Genomic DNA, 18,655 nt, shown 5'->3' with positions numbered 1-18,655 from the left:
GATAAACATGTCATAAAAATTACAAAACAATAAAAAAAGAATATATATGGACTAATAATTAAAAATGCGAAAATAATGTCATACACATAAAAATTTAAGTTAAAATTTAGATTGAAATTTATAATTTAAAAAGTCATTAATACTATAAAAACAATACTTACATAACATTTCATAGAGTTTACGTTTGAATTCTTGAATTGGCAAGGTTTTTAGAGCTACAGGAATTTTGTTAAATATTCTAATGCACATAATGTATGCACTCTTTTTCCTGACTACTAAGCTATGTGGCGGTATTGGCATTTGATATTGTCATAAGGGCCTATTGGAAAGATTCCCCTGTGAAGGAAAGAGTTCAGGATTTAGTTTTACAAATATCGAGGCCTCATAAATGTAAAGGGAAGGCAGTGGAAGTATATTAAGTTTAGGGAACAGGGGTTGACAGGATCGCTTTTATCACACCTATACGTCGGAAAGGGACAAACGAACTTTATCGGCTTGATAACTTTACTGAATGTTTATGAATAAGGGTGTTAGTATTTATGTACTCATGTTTATATTTTACAATTGTTGTCTTAAATATTTTAGTATTAAATTACTACCATAGCCTGGAATCTAGGCTATACCAAAGACCTATATAACTCCATCTAGACGGATAAAGTCTAAGAAAAAAACGTATCTCAGTACCATATAGATAAAGGTACCGTGACCTAGATGGCGTTACACCTTCGAGGTACGCTCGGCTAGATGGCGCTAATATTAAAATTTGACATTTTAAAACATATCAAGCTCAGAATATGGGCCAAATTGTCAAAACTGAGGTTCAAAAGTTTTAAGCCTGTGTGGAGAGATGGCAGTCTATGCACTGTGATTACACATTTTGCTTTGACAGTAACGCTCTATAATACTCTATCCTCTTTGGCTATACTCGGGTGGTACTGATCTGATAATTGTTTCTTTACCATGTCATGTGATGCCGCTATTACAAATAAGTCGAAAACGCTAGTGTGTTAAAAGACGATAATAATAAATAAAACTATTTTGCTATACAAAATTGTCTTTACTGTTCAACCCTTTTGTTTCGTTATAAGACATGAAGTAGTTAAATATAATACTTTATTTGTTTTCAAAAGGAGCAAAAAATTGTTTAACCGCTTGTGCTGTGCTCTTCATATCCGAGTAAGTGAAAGACACGAGCGAGTATTTCGAAAGTGAAATCTTAGCGTTGTGAGAATTGCAAAGCACGAAGGTTTAACATATTTTGGCACCGAGTGAAACAATATTTCACCATAACATCACAAACTTAGCACTAAGAGCAATGTTGTGCAGGACACAGCACGCAATACTTATTTGGCTCGCCACATGCGGTTCGTAGTTAAGAGTTTGTTTCTTGTTAAGACACCTCCATCTCGACTTCAGGAGTCCAAAGCAACGCTCTATGCAGTTACGGGCGTTTTGTGTATAGCCAGGGTCTCAAGGGGTACCCCGAGTCACCTGAAATAAAAATCATACTTGTTAACACTGCCACAAAAACCATATAATTATATACAGAGACAGGTCATTAAGTCATTATACTAAAAGAGACATGCGTAATTACGTAGCAACAAAGACCTATAAAACTTCGTATAGACAGATAGTCTTAAAAAAAACGTGCCCCAAAACCATACAGAAAAAGGCACGGTCAGCTAGATGGCGATACACCTTTGGGGTACGCTCACTGTGATGACTCATCACAGTGCGCAGGCTTATAACTTTTGAACCTCAGTTTTGACAATTTGTCTAAACATTTTCCCTCATGTTAAACAGTTTACACTTGTGTTTATTAAAACTTAAACTAAGAATCAAGACATATGACTGATGGCAATAACAATGCTTATTTAATAAATAAATAAATAAATATTATTGGACATTCTCAACAGGGGAACGCGGACAATTCATTCAAAACACATAGTGCAAGTAAAACAAATCTGCATAGCAACTTAATTTGAGATTATTATGTCAACACAAGTTTTTTAAAATGTTTTTAGAAATCTTGTTTGGATATAAGTTTCTTTATTTATTTTTAGTTATTATGGAAAAAACCAACATTAACTTACCATTTGTAGGTTCAAAGAATGGTATTCTTTTCTGTTGAAATACAAATGTTCGTCTCAATCAGGCTTTGAGGTAGCCACACATCTCCTTTGGAACCTGGAAGTAAATAATATCAAACATTTAATACATAGTATTTATAACCAAATTTCTATACTTATTACTTTCTGCTGGTAACTTTATGTTGTGTGTTCTGTATGTATTTAATGTAGATTGGTCACCAGAATGGCCTAGTGGAAATGACCCTGCCAGTTAAACCCACCTGAAATTAATCCCTTTAAGGACATATATTTGTAAGTTGAGCACAGGCATTTATTCCTTAGTCATAGATGTTTTCGTGTTGTATTTAAGTATTTGTATGTATCATGGGGCTTAGTAAATTTGATTAAACATGTCCTTTTATTTTTATTTATGGATAATCAAGTAACACACTTACTCTTGTTTGATAGCACTCCTTTCGTATCTGTGAGAACACAATCCGTGCATCACTACTAATTAGGGCACACAAAACCAAAAAAAAACATAAATGTTCCGGGCGGGTGTAAAAGATTTTCCGATTTTTGATGACCCATCTGGATTTCTACTGAAAATAAAAATAAGAGAGGTTATGTTTATTGACAAACAAATCGACATTATTGTTGTGTTGAAAATCTGTTTCATAAAGAATTATTACCACAATTTCAAGTATTGATCATACTTACATATGTTTCTTTATTGCATTTATCCATAAATAAATGGCTTTTTACGAGTTCAAGGTACGAAAGTGCTTCCGACTGGAATGCTGTAAAATTGTATGTTTTTCCCTTTATTCTGGTTGCCCCGCGTTGTGCGAGGACACCTAGATGCACAATTCATTTTAACGTCCTTTTATTCCCTATTTTAGCAAATATTATTAATACAAAATATTTCCGTGACAAAGCAAAGTGACCGGTCGCTAGTATTTGGTATCCCATTATAGTCACTAGATGGCAGACTCCAACGCGCACGGTCTACGGTCCCTATTATGGAGATTAGAGGTAAGGATCGAAAGCTTTAAGTATGAAGTGCACATATAAAATAAAACACAGGTGGCGCTGCATTCTCTAATACATAAGGTTTAGTTCACACGAGCGCTTTTTTTAGCGCGCGTTAAATAAACGTTTAAATGAAACAAATTTAAAACCGTGCATTCATTCACACGAAGGCGGTTTTAAACCGCGGCGCTTTTTTATCGAGCACTGTTTGATTTTCGACGTCGGGCGTTGGACGTTAAATCGAATTAAGCATGCAGATTAAAAAACGTACACGGAGACTTTTTTTTAACGCGCGCTAAAAAAGCGCTCGTGTGAACTAGGGGTAAGGGTTTGACAATCTCTTAGCCTTCTCGGTAGTGACCCCGCCTACAGAGCAAGAGGTCCCGGGTTAAAATCCTGATGAGAGCTTTTTTATTTTTTTCTACTTTTTTTTTTCGAAATATTTTATTTTTTTAATATCCAAAAATATTTTGATTTGTTCCAACTTTTCGAAATTTCATTCGCGCACACAGACTTACAATATTAATATGGGGCAAACAATGTAAAAGGGCTTAAGTTGACATATTTGTATAAATAAAACAATAACTAAACACAATTAAAATATAATATACAAAAAGAAAATTAAAAAAAAATAAATAAAAAGGTTCGCTCTGTCAGGATCGCATCTGAGAACATCTGCATACGAAGCCAGCGCACTACCACTGGACTACGTCTTGACTTGCTCAGTTTGACGAAATCAGCCTAGAAAAAAGATCGTCTAATGTCATGTCACGTCGGTGATCATTGAGCGAGACATGCGCTCCAAGCGGAGAGTTTTGTAACTGTAATTAAAGGGCCTCAGCCGGTCATTTTTGCTACTTTTCTACTTCGACAGATTTTCCTCCTTACCTCTATTCTCCCTGTTATCTATCTTCGCGAACGAAAGCGAGCGTTTTCAAACGTCATTTTTCTGCCGCTTGTCTAGCTCAATGTGTCAAAATGTATGAAACTTGGCAATTTCTATAGCGTAAATCGTTGTTGCGATAGCGTTTAGTTTCGTTCGTGGCATTTTGGCTAGCATATTTCTGCGGTATCTGTCATTCCCATACATTTTGATACTTTCGTTTAGCGTTAGCGTTTCGTTTTCGTACTACGAAATGCCATTCGGCTACGCACCCTGGTGTTTCTCGTCGTTCATTGCCATATAAGGTTTAGGAGGGATCAGAATGGTCGAATTATAAGTCGGAGTGGGAAATAGATGGTAGTAGGTGTATGTATTCTTGTACATTACAGGAAATTTCAATGCAAACACGGCTCTATTCTTTGCATAAAAGGAACCACAAGTAATGATGTCATAATAGTAATTATGATTTCGTTCAAGGCAACATGAATTTTATTTTCGTTAGAGATCATAGCTAACAACGTGTTATTGAATGATTCTAACATTTGTTTATTAATGCTAATTCCAGAATTCAATTTATTTCCAATTAGATTTTGATTTTCCTGTAATGTTTGTACGGCTTGGTTATAATGACGTGCATCGTCGTGATCCAAATTTCCAGTAATGCTTTTTATGACAGTACCCAAGCCGTTAAAAAGGCCGCGTTTTTGCTTAGGGTGAATCGCGTACAAGGCATTGAATTTACCATAAATGGAGTTGAGGTCGTTCAAGAAAATCTGGGAGGTCGTCACTGAGGTATCTCTAAAATAAAGGGGGTCGGCAGATTTCATATAATCTAAGTAACTACCTATATAGTTCTCTATATTACTAATACTATCCTTAATACTATTTAGTTAATTCCAAGTTTCTCTTAATTCTACGACCTAAATAACGTGGTTTCGTCTTTTGACGAGCAGCCGCGGGATTTTTAATGTACACGGCTCGGTTTTCTTCGTATACGGGAGGTTCGGATCTATCCTTGTTAGCCCTTGAAATAGATTTCTCTTGATATTCTACAAGGGATTTGTTAAGATTTGCATATAACTCCTTTATCACATCTTTATGCCTATTAACGTAATTTTGTAGATAAACGTCTTCAATATTAATGTCAAATAGATCGCGGTCGTTAAAATGCCCGTTAATGATTTCAATAGGTTTTTTCTTGGTCGCTGAATGGATACTGTTATTATAGCCAATAATTGCATAGACCATGAGTTCATTAGTTGTAAGTTCTAACTGGTTTTTGTTTATGATTCTAATATGTTCGAGTATAGTTGAATGGAACTGTTCAATAGCACCATTAGATTCAGGGTTATTAACGCTGATAAAATGAAGTTTTATTTTATGTAATTTTGCTAGTTCCTTTATTAACTGATTTTTGAACTCCGTGCCTTGATCAGCAGTGATACACAAAGGTGGGCCATGATGGGACATATATATGGAAAGGGCGTTTAGCACGCTTAATCCAGTGCATGATTGTAAGGGGTATGCCTGAGCATATTTGGAAAATATGTCAATGATAGTAAGGAACTTTTGGCCATTGACTGTAAATGTGTCTACGTGAAGGACTTCGAACGGTTTCGTAGCCACAGGTACGAATTGATATAACTGTTTATTAGGGTGTCTTTCATATTTACTGGTTTGGCAGATATCACAATTGTTTATAAATTCTGTTACGCTATTGTTTATATTTGGCCAGTAGTACTGTAATTTTATTCTTCGTTCAGTTTCCTGTATTCCTCGATGATTAGTTGGACCGTTATGTATGCGTTGCATGATTTCGATTTGTTTTTCGCAATCAGTTACATCTTCGATGTGGGTTTTGCAGAAAGTTAAATTATAAGCCATATTTCTGAAGGTCATTTGTAACACTGATGTAACCTCTGGGATGAATTCGTGGGGCATGAAGATGCCATATTTAGTTTGGGGTTTTACAAATTCTTTGAAAAGGTTTATTATGTCGGCTTGAATATTGTTTTTATTTATTTGGACTAATATTCTAATTTTGGTGGGAAAAATCTTGATTAATTTTGGTTTTGTCGGGGAGTGATGCACGAAATCCAAGAAGAGCTGGTTGTTGAAAACATTTATTGGCTTGTCAGAGATGGGTATTTCCAGTATCGGATTTTCTAGTTGTGAGTGAACAGTACTTTGCGGCTGATCAGGTGTTTGTTTATTCATTTCTCGGTGTTTTAGCACGGCCAGAGGTAAGTCATCTTCATCCGATGAATCACTTTCAGGGAGAGCAGTATGGCGTGCCAGGGCTGCTAAAGGTAAGTTATCTTCTTCATCGCTTTCGCTTTCAGAGTGGTTTACGACCATGGACGATGGCCCGTCGTCTGGGTCCTGGTTAGGGTGATCAATATTTAAATTTATCTCATTGTTTTGCAGCTCTATTCGTGATAACGCGTCGGCGTTCGAATTAAGTTTTCCTTTCATATAGGTGATAGTATAATCGTACTCTTCTAGTCGTAAGCGCCATCTTGTCAATCTACTATTAGGTTCTTTTAGAAGTTCTTTCTCAATCGTGCTATATTTTACTTCACTTTCGTTAAGCGTCCGGGAAGCATAGGCAATCGGAAGGTCAGATCCGATCGGCCCTTGTGAAAGTACGGCACCTATAGCGTAATTCGAAGCATCCGTGCGCAAGTTGAAAGGTTTTTCGAAATCCGGATACTGTAAAAGCGGGTCGTTTGTAAGCAAATTTTGACAGTGTTTAAAGCAATTTATATATTCGGGGGTAAGTTCAATCTTTGCACCTTTTTTTAAACATGAAGTCAATGGTTTAGTCAACTTCGCAAATTGGGGAATAAATTTTCGATAATAGCCGAGTAATCCCAAGAACGATTTTATTTCTTTGCTGGTTTTTGGAATAGGAAACTGCTGGACTGCTTTGATTTTATTAGGGTCGGGCTTAATACCTTCTGTGGTAATTATATGTCCTAAGAAAGGAGTCTCACGTTTCATGAACTCTGATTTGTTTATCTGTATCTTGAAATTGGATTCGCGGAGTCTTTGGAAGACGTCTTCTAAATTTTGGATGTGTTCTTGGAGGGAAGTGCTGTAAACGATTATATCATCCATGTACACCATTATATTCTTTAAGCCGCGTAACACGTTGTCCATGACACGTTGGAATGTTGACGGTGCATTTTTTAAACCAAAAGGCATGCGCAAATAGGCGTAAACACCGCGGTATCCGTCATTGTTAGTATCTACGCTGAATGCAGTTTTTTCTATATCATCGGGGTGCATTTCTATTTGATGAAACCCTGAGGCAAGGTCCAATGTCGTAAAATATTGGCATCGACCAAGTTTGTCTAAAATATCATTGATGTTAGGGATCGGATACTTATCACTTATTGTTTTTTCGTTTAACTTTCTATAATCTACCACTAATCTCCATTTAGTTTGGCCTGTTGCGTCTTGTTTCTTTGGGACAATCCAGATTGGGGATGACCATGGGCTATTGGATGGACGTATTATGTTTTGTTGAAGCATCGATTCAATTTGCTTGTCTACTTCTGCTTTATGTATTTGGGGATATCTGTAAGAACGCGTATAGATTGGGATCTCATCCGTTGTATTTATCCGGTGTTTAATCTGATTCGTGAACGTAAGCGGAGTGTTTTCAGTATAAAAAACATCGCTATATGCTTCGCATAAATTTGAGAGGTTCCATTTCTCTTCTATGTTAAGATGATCCATTCTAAGAAATGATAGAGCACTATCATTTTTCTCGCAAGTCGTTTCTAAGTCTGGACTCTAAGGGGCGACGATAACATAACAATGATGTCATTATTAGTCGGGTTTGTTATTTGCAGGTGGGCCTTACCTGCCTCTGCTCGGGTTACAGTGTCGGGAATGTAACAATTGTTTACATTAGTGCGTGGGATGTAGATATCACCGTTGCGGATGTTGACTGGTACCATCAAATCCTTTGTTGAGTTTGATTTTATAAGGGCTTCGAATAGAGATTTTGTTTCAGAAGTCAAAACCTTTATTGGTATATTAGCGTTTGGTGTAATAAGTAATTTATTTTCCAGGTCAACTTTAGCTTTTAAATGTTCCAGCATTTCGAAACCAATTAATCCGTCAAATACGTTATGAAACCTATAAATGTAGTATTTAAACAAAGATTTCTCTTTTAGTTCGGCGAACGAAGGTATCTCCACAGCGTAGTTAAAAACAGTAGTATAATCTGAGTTTACAGTGAATGGTTCGAACAATAGCTGATGCTTGTTGAAATGCTTTTCGAAAACTTCTGGTGACAAGAATGATTGATTAGCTCCGGTATCAATCAGTAATTTCAGGGGAGGCTCTTTAATTTCGATATAGGGTAGCCGTCTTTTTAAGTGAGCGTGTATTTCTAATGCTAGGGGTCTTTGGTCGTATCCGAATCCTGGGGAAAATCCTGATTAATTTCCTGTTCATTAAAATTTAGTTCATAATTATCGTGGTACTGCTGGTAGTCTAAATAGTCTGTGCATACATTGTCGCACTGCGCGTTCTCAGAACTGTGGCCGCCAGTGATAGCGGCGTATTCGCGTGGGTCCGCGATAAGCGTTTCAGGCGCCGGACATTGTTGTTGATACATAGTTTGGCAGGTATGATTATTTAAAGGGTTATTTATAGCTGGCATGTATGGTCTCAATGGTACCTGAGCTGATCGATATGAAATTCCACTCATAGGTTTAGGTTGTTCTACATTTTTGTTGGTTTGTTGTCCAGAAAATTGCCTTGATGGGTTGTAGGGATATTGAGGCCTGTTCCACGGATTATTTTTGTATGGATTGGGATAGAAAGGTCTGTAATTATTTTGATGAGATGAGACGTTTTGTCGTTGTGAAAATGACGGTTTATTTAAGTTGGCGAAGGGCACCGGTCTTGGGGGTAAATTGTGAGGAGCAAACTTGTTTAAGTCCAATGGTTTTTGGAAATTAGTTTGAGGTGCTTGCCTTTTTTGGAGATAATGTATATTTTGTTCCTCTTTGATAAATTGCAAGGCCGTTGGCATGTCCGAAGGACGCATGGTTCTGATCGTTACACCCAGAGGGTCTTTAAGGCCAGTCAGGAAAGCTTTCAAGGTTTGAGATGTAAAGAAATCTCGCTTGCAAGCTTTCTTGTTTTCGTCAGTTTCGTGCAAGTTAACGTAATTTATAATAGTACTAAGTAAATGCATGCAGCGGTTATAAAATTCTTGGGGGGTCTCGCTCTCTTGGCGCAAATTAACAAGGTCTCTATTAAGGCAGTTTTCGTCCCGTTGGTCGGCGAAATTTTTTAGTAACACCTGTTTTACTTCCACCCACGATGCAACACCATTTATAGTAACGACCTCTTCGGCTTTTCCTTTCAGCTTATTAAGAACGCTATGCAGCAATATTTGATTGTTAAAATTATTGGGTTGTGCTACGTCATAATATTGGGTCAAGACGGTTTCACACGTAGTTATAAATCTGTGTAACTGATTTGGACTTCCATTGTATTCTGGTATAACACTAAGAGCTATCTTAAATTGATTAATATTATTATTATTTGCTTCCGCCATTATAACAATTAAAGGAAATCGAATACGGGAAAATTGGACAAAACTTGTGGATATACAATTAAGCAGTTCGAAAGAAAATTAATAAATTTCTGTAAAGTACAAAAACACTAAGGAAAATGGAAAGGACTCACAGTATGGCGACGGCAAACAGCATTTTCGGCTCCGGAGATCCGGTGACTAGGCTTTTGAGGTGGAAAAGCTCTAGCTATCCTTTTAGACTGCGCCACTAATAGTTCTTGGGTAATTCTTCTTTAATAAAACTTAATCGCAAGGTTTACTTGTTTAATCAGTTAAAATTACAAATTGTCCCGACAATGATTACCGATTGATCGGTACCGAGCGCGTCCGAAGTTGGGAACGAACTGGCGACGGTCGCGTCGATGGCTTAAAAGCTACACTACTTAGTCAGCACGCGCACACACATAACACACAGTGGTTAATCCTGATCTTGATTCTTGTGTAAAGCAATTTTGGGAAGCCGAGAAGGTCCCTGAAGTGTACCTACCCTGAGACCTTGCCGGAGCACCAATACAGCGAACAGGTTTTTCAGACACAACCTCATTAGTTGAGGATCGTTTTGAGGTTAGTTTCCCTTTAAAGGTTGATATTAGTGAAATAGATCCTTCCAATTCATTTGTGATTGCTCTGCAAAGGTTAAATAGCCTTCAAAAAAGATTTACAAGGGAACCCGAGTTTCATAATTTATACAAACAATTTATACAGGAATACCTTGATCTAGGTCACGCAAAAATAATTGACTTAAAGGACTGTGATCCTGCAGAGCAACCCATATTTTACCTCTCACATCATGGAATTCTCAGACCCGATAAAGCTACAAATAAGCTGCGGGCTGTCTTTGATGGTAGTTTCAAAACCAAGGCAGGCCATAGTCTCAATGACTACTTATGCAACGGGCCTGTAGTACCACTTTGCAGTGTTTACAAATACAAACCATAACATATGGATTAAAAAGCAGTGCCTACCTTGCCACTAAATGTCTTGTAGAGCTAGCAAAAAAATATAAAGCTCAATTTCCATTGGCCAGTGAAGCTATCATTAAGAACAGTTATGTTGATGATGTGCAGGGCGGCTCAGATACACTTCAGGGAGCTTTACAACTAAAAAGTGAACTTATTTCTCTCATGAGTAAAGGTAGCTTTCAATTACATAAATGGATTTCCAATAATACAGAAATATTGCAAGACATACCTCAAGAAAAAATTGGCCTTACCAAGCGAGACATTGATCAGAATAAATCAATTGTTAAGATCTTAGTACTATCTTATGATGCCCGAGAGGATGCATACAAAATGAGTGCCCTTGTACTCACCTCTCCTGAGGTTCCCACTAAGAGAAATGTACTTAGTTCTGTCAGCAGACTCTATGATCCAATGGGTTTTGTCGGACCTCTTACCGTCAAAGTAAAACTTATTTTACAACAGATTTGGCAATATGATTTAGAATGGGACTCTCCCCTGCCACCTGAATTGGTAAAAATCTGGCAAACATTCTATAATAATTTAATTAGCATGCCTAATATGACCATACCACGATACATAAACTTGTCTGAAGCCAGCAGCGTACAGCTCATAGGATATTGTGATGCATCTGTTGCAGCTTATGGCTGTTGTATATACATCAAGGCAGTAGTAAGGTTTGCCACCTTACATACATTTACTTTGTTCCAAGTCGAGAATATCCCCACTTTCATCTAAGTAAATTGACAATTCCAAAGCTTGAGTTGAACGGGGCCCTCTTACTGGCCAAGTTGGTAAACCATGTAGCCGCTCTACTAAGCATATCAGATGTTCATTTGTTCAGTGACTCAAAAATTGTATTGGCCTGGCTTGACTCCTCTTCGCTTAAGGTACCAGCCTATATAGGCACCGTGTAAAAGAAATAAATAAGCTGACAGACAGTGTGCTACTCTGCGGCGGCGCCACCATAATGAAATTCAACTAATTATATGTTAAAATGATGTTCGTAAGACGTACAGTATGTACGTATAATTTTATGACTGTACCTATAGCGGGAAACGAAATAATGGGCTTTTATTGTGGCGCCGCTGCAGAGGATGCTCTGCAGCGGCGCCACTCAGTTCTCATAGATAGATATGACATCATCTACTTTTTTCTCATGGAAATTGATGTACCAATGCTGTTTATTATGTACGTATTGAAAAAATCACTATAACTTAGTAAATTTATGTACTTTCAGTAATTCCGCATTCCGCCTGAACGGTATGAGCTAGTATGTAAGGTGTACCTACGGGTAAGCGAGAGGGAGATATGTTCCTTCCAGCTCGCTCCCGCGCTCGGCGCGTTTCTTTCTAGGTTTCAATAATTATTATTTAATTTATGCCCCTGTTGTACACTTTGCTTTTTACTTCGATTGCGAGGAATTAATTATATTTTTCTCAGCAATTTACACCACGAAATTGTCGTAAAGCGAAAGAACATAATAGGTACATAAGATAACCAAATCCCGCCAACTTTTTTTTCAACATGTGATCAGAGTTTCAGACGCTTGGTTTTTTGCCAAATCAAAAAATTTTTAAACGATAAGTAATCGAATCCTATTTTATTTAATTTACTTAATTTAATGACAGATAATACGGAATTCTAATAAATTATAGCAAAAATAAAATAACCTATCAAAGTTTTGTCACCTACACAATTTTATTGCTCAATAAAATTGTGCAATATGTTTTCACTGTTTGTCTCTTGAGACCGATTACCTTAGTCTTAGGCCGGCACGGCAACAGACAGTCTTAAAATTCATAATTTGATAAAGTCATAATCAGTACAAAAATCAGATCGAGTGCACGGAGTTCCATACAATTTCGCGACCGTCCACACACACTCTTGTTTTTTAAGATTATGAATTTTAAGACTGTCTGCCTTAGAAGAAAATTGTACCTACTTTATGCTCTAGAATATAAAATGCGATTTTATGTCGTCTTCGCACTACATAAAGGTGCACTTTTCGAGCATGAGAAGTGAAAACGAAATTTATTTGTTATACTTATACAGAAATGCCTGCCAACGATACTATATTTATATACTATGAATACTAAATTAATACTCTCTTTAAAAAAAAATACATTATGTAAACACTGTCAAACAATTTAAGTCTGTCAGTAAATAAGAACAAAGAAAACTATATGCATCCTTTTCTTTAAGGCCGGTTCACACGTATTAAGTTGTCAAGTAATTAACTAAAATTTAACTTAATTTTAAGCGACTTAAAGCGTGTAAACAATCAATTTAGTAATAAGTTACAAGTTAATATTTAGCGTGCACTTAAGCAAGTAAATTAGAATTTTGTCTATTTTTCGGTTAAGTAGGTGGGCGTGAACTATCACTTGATACGTTTGGACAGGCATGATTTAGTTAAATATTAGTTAATTGTATAAGTTTGGCGGAGCGGTTGCGATCGTATGTTCGTGAGTTATCTTTTTTGAAAAATGTCGAAGTGGTCGGAAGACACTACAGTGAAGTTTATTTATTCATTCCTTCTGCTTATCCAGTTTCTCACCCAGTCTTGTGGGTGCTCTCGTTTCCCCGAGACTGTGGGTGAGACACTGGATAAGTAAGAGAAATGAATATGGCGCTAGTGCAACTTTATTTCATGAACTAGCAGGAGAAGACAAACAGGAGTATTTCAAAGCGCTACGAATGTCAGAAGAATCATTTAAATTACTTATTGTCAAAAGTTGAACACGAGATACAGAAAAGAGATACTGTAATGCGATTTGCATTAGAACCAAAATTAAAACTACATATTGCATTATATTTTCTCAATACTGGAAATAGTTACCGCAGCCTATCTCACTTTTTAGGGTTCCGTAGTCAACTAGGAACCCTTATAGTTTCGCCATGTCTGTCTGTCCGTCCGTCCGTCCGTCCGTCCGTCCGTCCGTCCGTCCGTCCGTCCGTCCGTCCGTCCGTCCGTCCGTCCGTCCGTCCGTCCGTCCGTCCGTCCGTCCGTCCGTCCGTCCGTCCGCGGATAATCTCAGTAACCGTTAGCACTACAAAGCTGAAATTTGGTACCAATATGTATTTCAATCACGCCGACAAAGTGCAAAAATAAAAAATGGAAAAAAATGTTTTATTAGGGTACCCCCCCTACATGTAAAGTGGGGGCTGATTTTTTTTTTTCATTCTAACCCCAACGTGTGATATATTGTTGGATAGGTATTTAAAAATGAATAAGGGTTTACTAAGATGGTTTTTTGATAATATTAGTATTTTCGGAAATAATCGCTCCTAAAGGAAAAAAAAGTGCGTCCCCCCCCCTCTAACTTTTGAACCGTATGTTTAAAAAATATGAAAAAAATCATAAAAGTAGAACTTTATAAAGACTTTCTAGGAAAATTGTTTTCAACTTGATAGGTTCAGTAGTTTTTGAGAAAAATACGGAAAACTACGGAACCCTACACTGAGCGTGGCCCGACACGCTCTTGGCCGGTTTTGTTTAGAGTTTCTAAATCAAGTATATGTTCAATGCTGCCCCACGTGTGTGAAGCTATATACCATGTCTTGATGGATTTCATAAAGGTAAGCAAATAAAAATAAAAAAAACGCCCTCAAAAAATAAGCGCGTTAGAAATCACGGAGAACTAAAAAGTAAAAATTAATATGATGATTATATTTCCTACCTACATAAAATAACTAGTTATTTTTGTAGTCGGTACCAGCCCTGTTCCTCGCCTTGCCATTTCCTGTTTGCCCCACCCAACCTTACGCAAGCTGGCCCCGACTCCAAAAATAATTGATTATTTTATAATTTGGATGTTTAGATATTTAGGTTTAGGTAGGAAATCTAATCATCATATTACCAATTTTTAGATTTTTAGTAGCAGTCTGAAAATGCCTACAGTAGTGAAAGAATGATCTTTTAACTCCTAGCCATTGAGGAGTTGACCTTTCATCATCAGCTCAGCCACATAAAATCATTACCATCAGGCGTAAATAACGGTGTAGCTTTGAAAAATATACTAGAAAAACATAAACACTAAAATAACACTAAAAATCAGTCGAATTGAAAACCTCCTCCTTTTTGAAGTCGATTAAAAAGGCAACAATTATTTATTTATGATTTATTAACACCAACACACATCTTATGTTATTAATGAAATATCACTGAAATCACTTTTTAATACAAACTACAAAATGCTGCTTATACTTAATAATATTATTTATCATGACTTTATATCATGTTACTAAACAAACATAATACTCGTAACATTACTTTTCCGTGTCCTGTATGATAGAAGCTAATGCCTGTGACAGTATATCAGGTCCAGGATTATTTTGTGGCACTTCTCCATACATAGTAACAGTATTTTCCGTTTCTGATTGAGGATTTGTTATAATGTATTGGGGTACTGTTGAGGTTGTTGCCAGACCTGCAGCAGAAGAATTTTGAGGATTTTGTCTAATCCATGGTGAACCTTCCGGGGACTCAACATAATACGAATTTGGCGAAGGCGATTGACTAATACTGCTACTAGAATATACTGGCGAGACAATTCTTCCACTGTTCATTAATAAACGGCTATTAGGATGCGGTTCCTGGCGGGTCCTTCCTGTGTTCAATAATTGTTGTATACGTAAATCTGACAAATAGTTTTGTATGAATTTTTGAGCTTGCAGTGCCGACAGTAAAGGCATAGCTTTTAACTGACCTGCAATACTTTTACCAAATTGATCGAACTCATTATCATTATCACCAATAGTTGGCAAATTGTTGTTGATACTGCTTACTTTATCCAGAAGCGAATGCAAGTCCCGGAGTCTTCTTTTGCGGGTGGCGCCACTGGCGCCGTTAGTAGTGTTTGGTATAGAAAATTGTTGTTCGCTAATATTTGATGTAGGCTGGCTGATTTCATCATCAGTTGTTTGACCAGTTGAATTGTCTAAGCTATTTTCTTCATTATTCGCCTGTAACAAAAAAGTAGGTAAGTACATAAGTGATCTACCCACTTACATAAAAAAGCTTTCATTTTATTTTGCAGGTACCTGCTACAAATGAAGATTGGAATAAAATAGAGGCTGGATTTCGAAGGAAATGGAATTTTCCTAGATGTGGTGGTGCTCTTGATGGCAAACACGTTGTAATTAAAGCACCAGCCGTCTCTGGGAGCTATTATTACAACTATAAACATACAAACAGCATAGTACTGATGGCTCTTGTCGATGACAACTACTGTTTCAGCTATATAGATGTTGGGTGTAATGGACGAATCTCTGATGGAGGAGTCTTCAGAAATTGCAATCTGAGTGCAGCTCTGGAGAATAATTTGCTTCCTGATGGACACGTAATTGTTGGTGATAACGCATTTCCTTTGAAACCCTACCTTATGAAACCGTATCCAGGAAGCAATTTAACTTTAAAGCAAAAAATTTTTAACTATCGTCTCTCACGAGCACGGCGCATAGTAGAAAATGCATTTGGAATTTTAGTTGCTCGATTCAGAGTATTTGAAAGACCTATTCCCATCAGTCCTGACAAAGTTGATAAAGTTGTCAAAGCCTGTTGCGCTTTACACAATTGGCTTTGTAAAACAAAAAGTAATGTGAATGCTCCAACGGTAGACATAGAAGACACGCATAGTGGTCGTATTATTCCAGGAGATTGGAGAGATGTACCATCAGACGGGTTGCAAAATCTACCAACAAATTCTCACAATCATTCACCTCGAGAGGCCCGTAGGATCCGTGACGACTATGCCGATTATTTTGTGGGAGAAGGATCAGTGGATTGGCAAATTCGAATGATAAGCTAAAGTTGTACCGAATTTAGTAAGAAAATATTTACTGTTGTGTTCTACTTATTGCATAAATAAATACAACTTACCAAATTACTTTGTGTTTTTCTCGATTCACTAATATGCACCGAGTTTAATGCTTCATGTAATAAATCAAACCATTTCATATGTGGTTTGTAAATGTCATCGGTGCCAGAGCCGGATCTTGTAGAATCTTTAATTTTTTTTAATTCTTGAGAGTATGTCGATCGGATACTTTTGATCTTTGATTCGGCTTCTTTGATACCAAAATTAGATATCGCCATGGCCGACACTATATCGGCAAGCCCTTGTTGTTTAGCTTGCTTATTTCTATAATTAAGGCTTCTTATATTCCACAGACAATCGCGTTTAATATATTCTTCGATAAACTTTACTGTAGTGTCTTCCGACCACTTCGACATTTTCAAAAAAGATACTTAAACTCACGAACCGCTCCGCCAAACTTATACAATTAACTAATATTTAACTAAATCGTGCCTGTCCAAACGTGTCAAGTGGTAATTCACACCTACCCACTTAACCGAAAAATAGACGAAATTCTAATCTACTTGCTTAAGTGCACACTAAATTAACTTGTAACTTATTACTAAATTGATTGTTTACACGCTTTAAGTCGCTTAAAATTAAGTTAAAATTTAGTTAAATACTTGACAACTTAATACGTGTGAACCGGCCATTAGGGTGCTATAGAAAAGGATACCTATAGTTTTCTTTGTTCTTATTTACTGACAGACTTGTTTGACAGAGTATAGATAGAATTGACGTTACCTATTTTTTCATACGGAAATTCATGTACCTACAGCCAGCGGAAAATTTAAACATATTTGTTTGACGTTGGTACGGTCTACTATGTTAATATAAAAACATTATTGAAAAGCGGATGGATGCGCGGGAGCGAGCGGGAAGGAACATATCTCCATCTCACTTACCCGTACACCTCCTTACATAATAATATCTCATTTTATTCGGACGGAACTTGATGTACAGTCAATGTCAACCAAATATGTTAACATTTTTCGCTTTATTACAATGGGTTAAGGTGAAAAAGTGTAACGCCGCGTCTTGCGTGGGCGACGGTCGCGTCACCGTCGCCGTCGCGTCTCATCGCATCGTCTACTTCCATATCGATAACGTTTGATTTCGTATGCGTCGCATCACCGTCGCGCGACCATCGCGCAACCGTCGCCCACGCAAGCCACGGCGTAATAGTAAATTTGTTTTACAAGGGGGCAAAGTAGTTGTTTAACCACACGTACCCGAGCAAGCAAAAGATTCCAATATTGAACAGGGAGCGTAGCAAGTGGTTCAAAAAGTGGAATCTTGAGCGTTGCGAGGTTTTCAAGGCACGAAGGTTAAACAAAGTTTGCCGCCGAGTGAAACACATTTTTTTTTCACCACACGAACACGAACTAAATATTGACTATAAAACATTAAACTAAATCAAATCCATCAATTTATTCAATATTTATTCAAAATCATCATTTATGGGTAAATTCTAACAACCAGTTTAAGACATAAGTTAAAATTTGTATGAAATTACTTTGCACTCTTGTGGATAAAATGCAATTCTGCTATCTGTTTTTGAATACCAAAGTAAGCCGTTACCAGTTGGTGTGGTGAAAAGATTTATTTGACGTGGACTGTACGAATGTTATTGATTGTTAGTACTTTTATTTACTCTTATTTATTCTACGTTCCTCCTGAACATTTGTTTCAATAAACTTATTATACTATAGGTCAAGAAAAGGCAAAAAAATATCAGGAAGAATTCTTAGTAATGTTGCAAAGAGGGTTGAGTTCATGTATAAACAAATAAAAAAATAATACTCGGTGTAAATTTGAATGAGTTTATTTCCTGCATTTAGCATGAGATAAGGTATAATACATACTAATTTGTTGCTCCACAGATATAAATCAATAGTGTTGTTTAATTGGGAGTGTCCATAACTGGAACCGGAAAACTGCGTACCTCCTATGATGGACAAGGAACAATTCACGAAACCAAAATTTACATGAAACAATCCTAGATTGTATTTACAATTGTATTTATAAGGGCTAAACACTCATATTAATTTTAAAATAGCATTCACTGTGCCAGGGTTCCTTATAGCGGCTCATTATAAGAGGATTTGGATAGTAGTACATTTACTCTTATAATTTGGCCATGTACACGTTAATAAGTCCAATTTATATGACTGCAATAAGGGTTTATAAATATGGGACTATTCTTATAGAAGCTCATTATAAGAGGATTTGGCTAATAGTAGATTTAG

General features: G+C 36.8%; 1 protein-coding gene and 1 long non-coding RNA gene across 2 annotated transcripts; one reads left to right on the top strand and one right to left on the bottom strand.

Moving 5' to 3' along the window:
• Positions 1–75: 75 nt before the first annotated feature.
• On the bottom strand, positions 76–3,026 carry LOC125236000. The gene is made up of 4 exons (XR_007178153.1): positions 2,790–3,026; positions 2,525–2,671; positions 2,094–2,187; positions 76–1,491 (listed from the first exon to the last, which is right to left on the bottom strand). It is a non-coding gene; the product is annotated as an uncharacterized LOC125236000 (long non-coding RNA).
• Positions 3,027–9,035: 6,009 nt separating this feature from the next.
• On the top strand, positions 9,036–16,365 carry LOC125236144 (putative nuclease HARBI1). Its single transcript, XM_048142844.1, has 4 exons — positions 9,036–9,107; positions 13,253–13,418; positions 14,051–14,127; positions 15,588–16,365. Exons 1-4 carry the CDS (start codon positions 9,036–9,038, stop codon positions 16,356–16,358), a joined length of 1,086 nt encoding a protein of 361 aa, XP_047998801.1. The 3' UTR covers positions 16,359–16,365.
• The last annotated feature ends 2,290 nt before the right edge of the window (positions 16,366–18,655 follow it).

The sequence above is a fragment of the Leguminivora glycinivorella genome, chromosome 18 (assembly GCF_023078275.1).
Source record: "Leguminivora glycinivorella isolate SPB_JAAS2020 chromosome 18, LegGlyc_1.1, whole genome shotgun sequence".
NCBI lineage: Eukaryota > Metazoa > Arthropoda > Insecta > Lepidoptera > Tortricidae > Leguminivora > Leguminivora glycinivorella.
Note: the sequence above shows the minus strand (reverse complement) of the source record. Positions and strands in the feature narration are given on the sequence as shown.

Bases quoted from the DNA above. Each gene is read 5' to 3' on its own strand.
- LOC125236144 (XM_048142844.1), top strand. From the start codon at position 9,036: ATGTCCGAAGGACGCATGGTTCTGATCGTTACACCCAGAGGGTCTTTA. The intron at 13,419-14,050 runs GTCAACTAGGAA...TTTTGTTTAGAG, and splicing joins TCACTTTTTAGGGTTCCGTA to TTTCTAAATCAAGTATATGT. The intron at 14,128-15,587 runs GTAAGCAAATAA...TTTATTTTGCAG, and splicing joins TCTTGATGGATTTCATAAAG to GTACCTGCTACAAATGAAGA.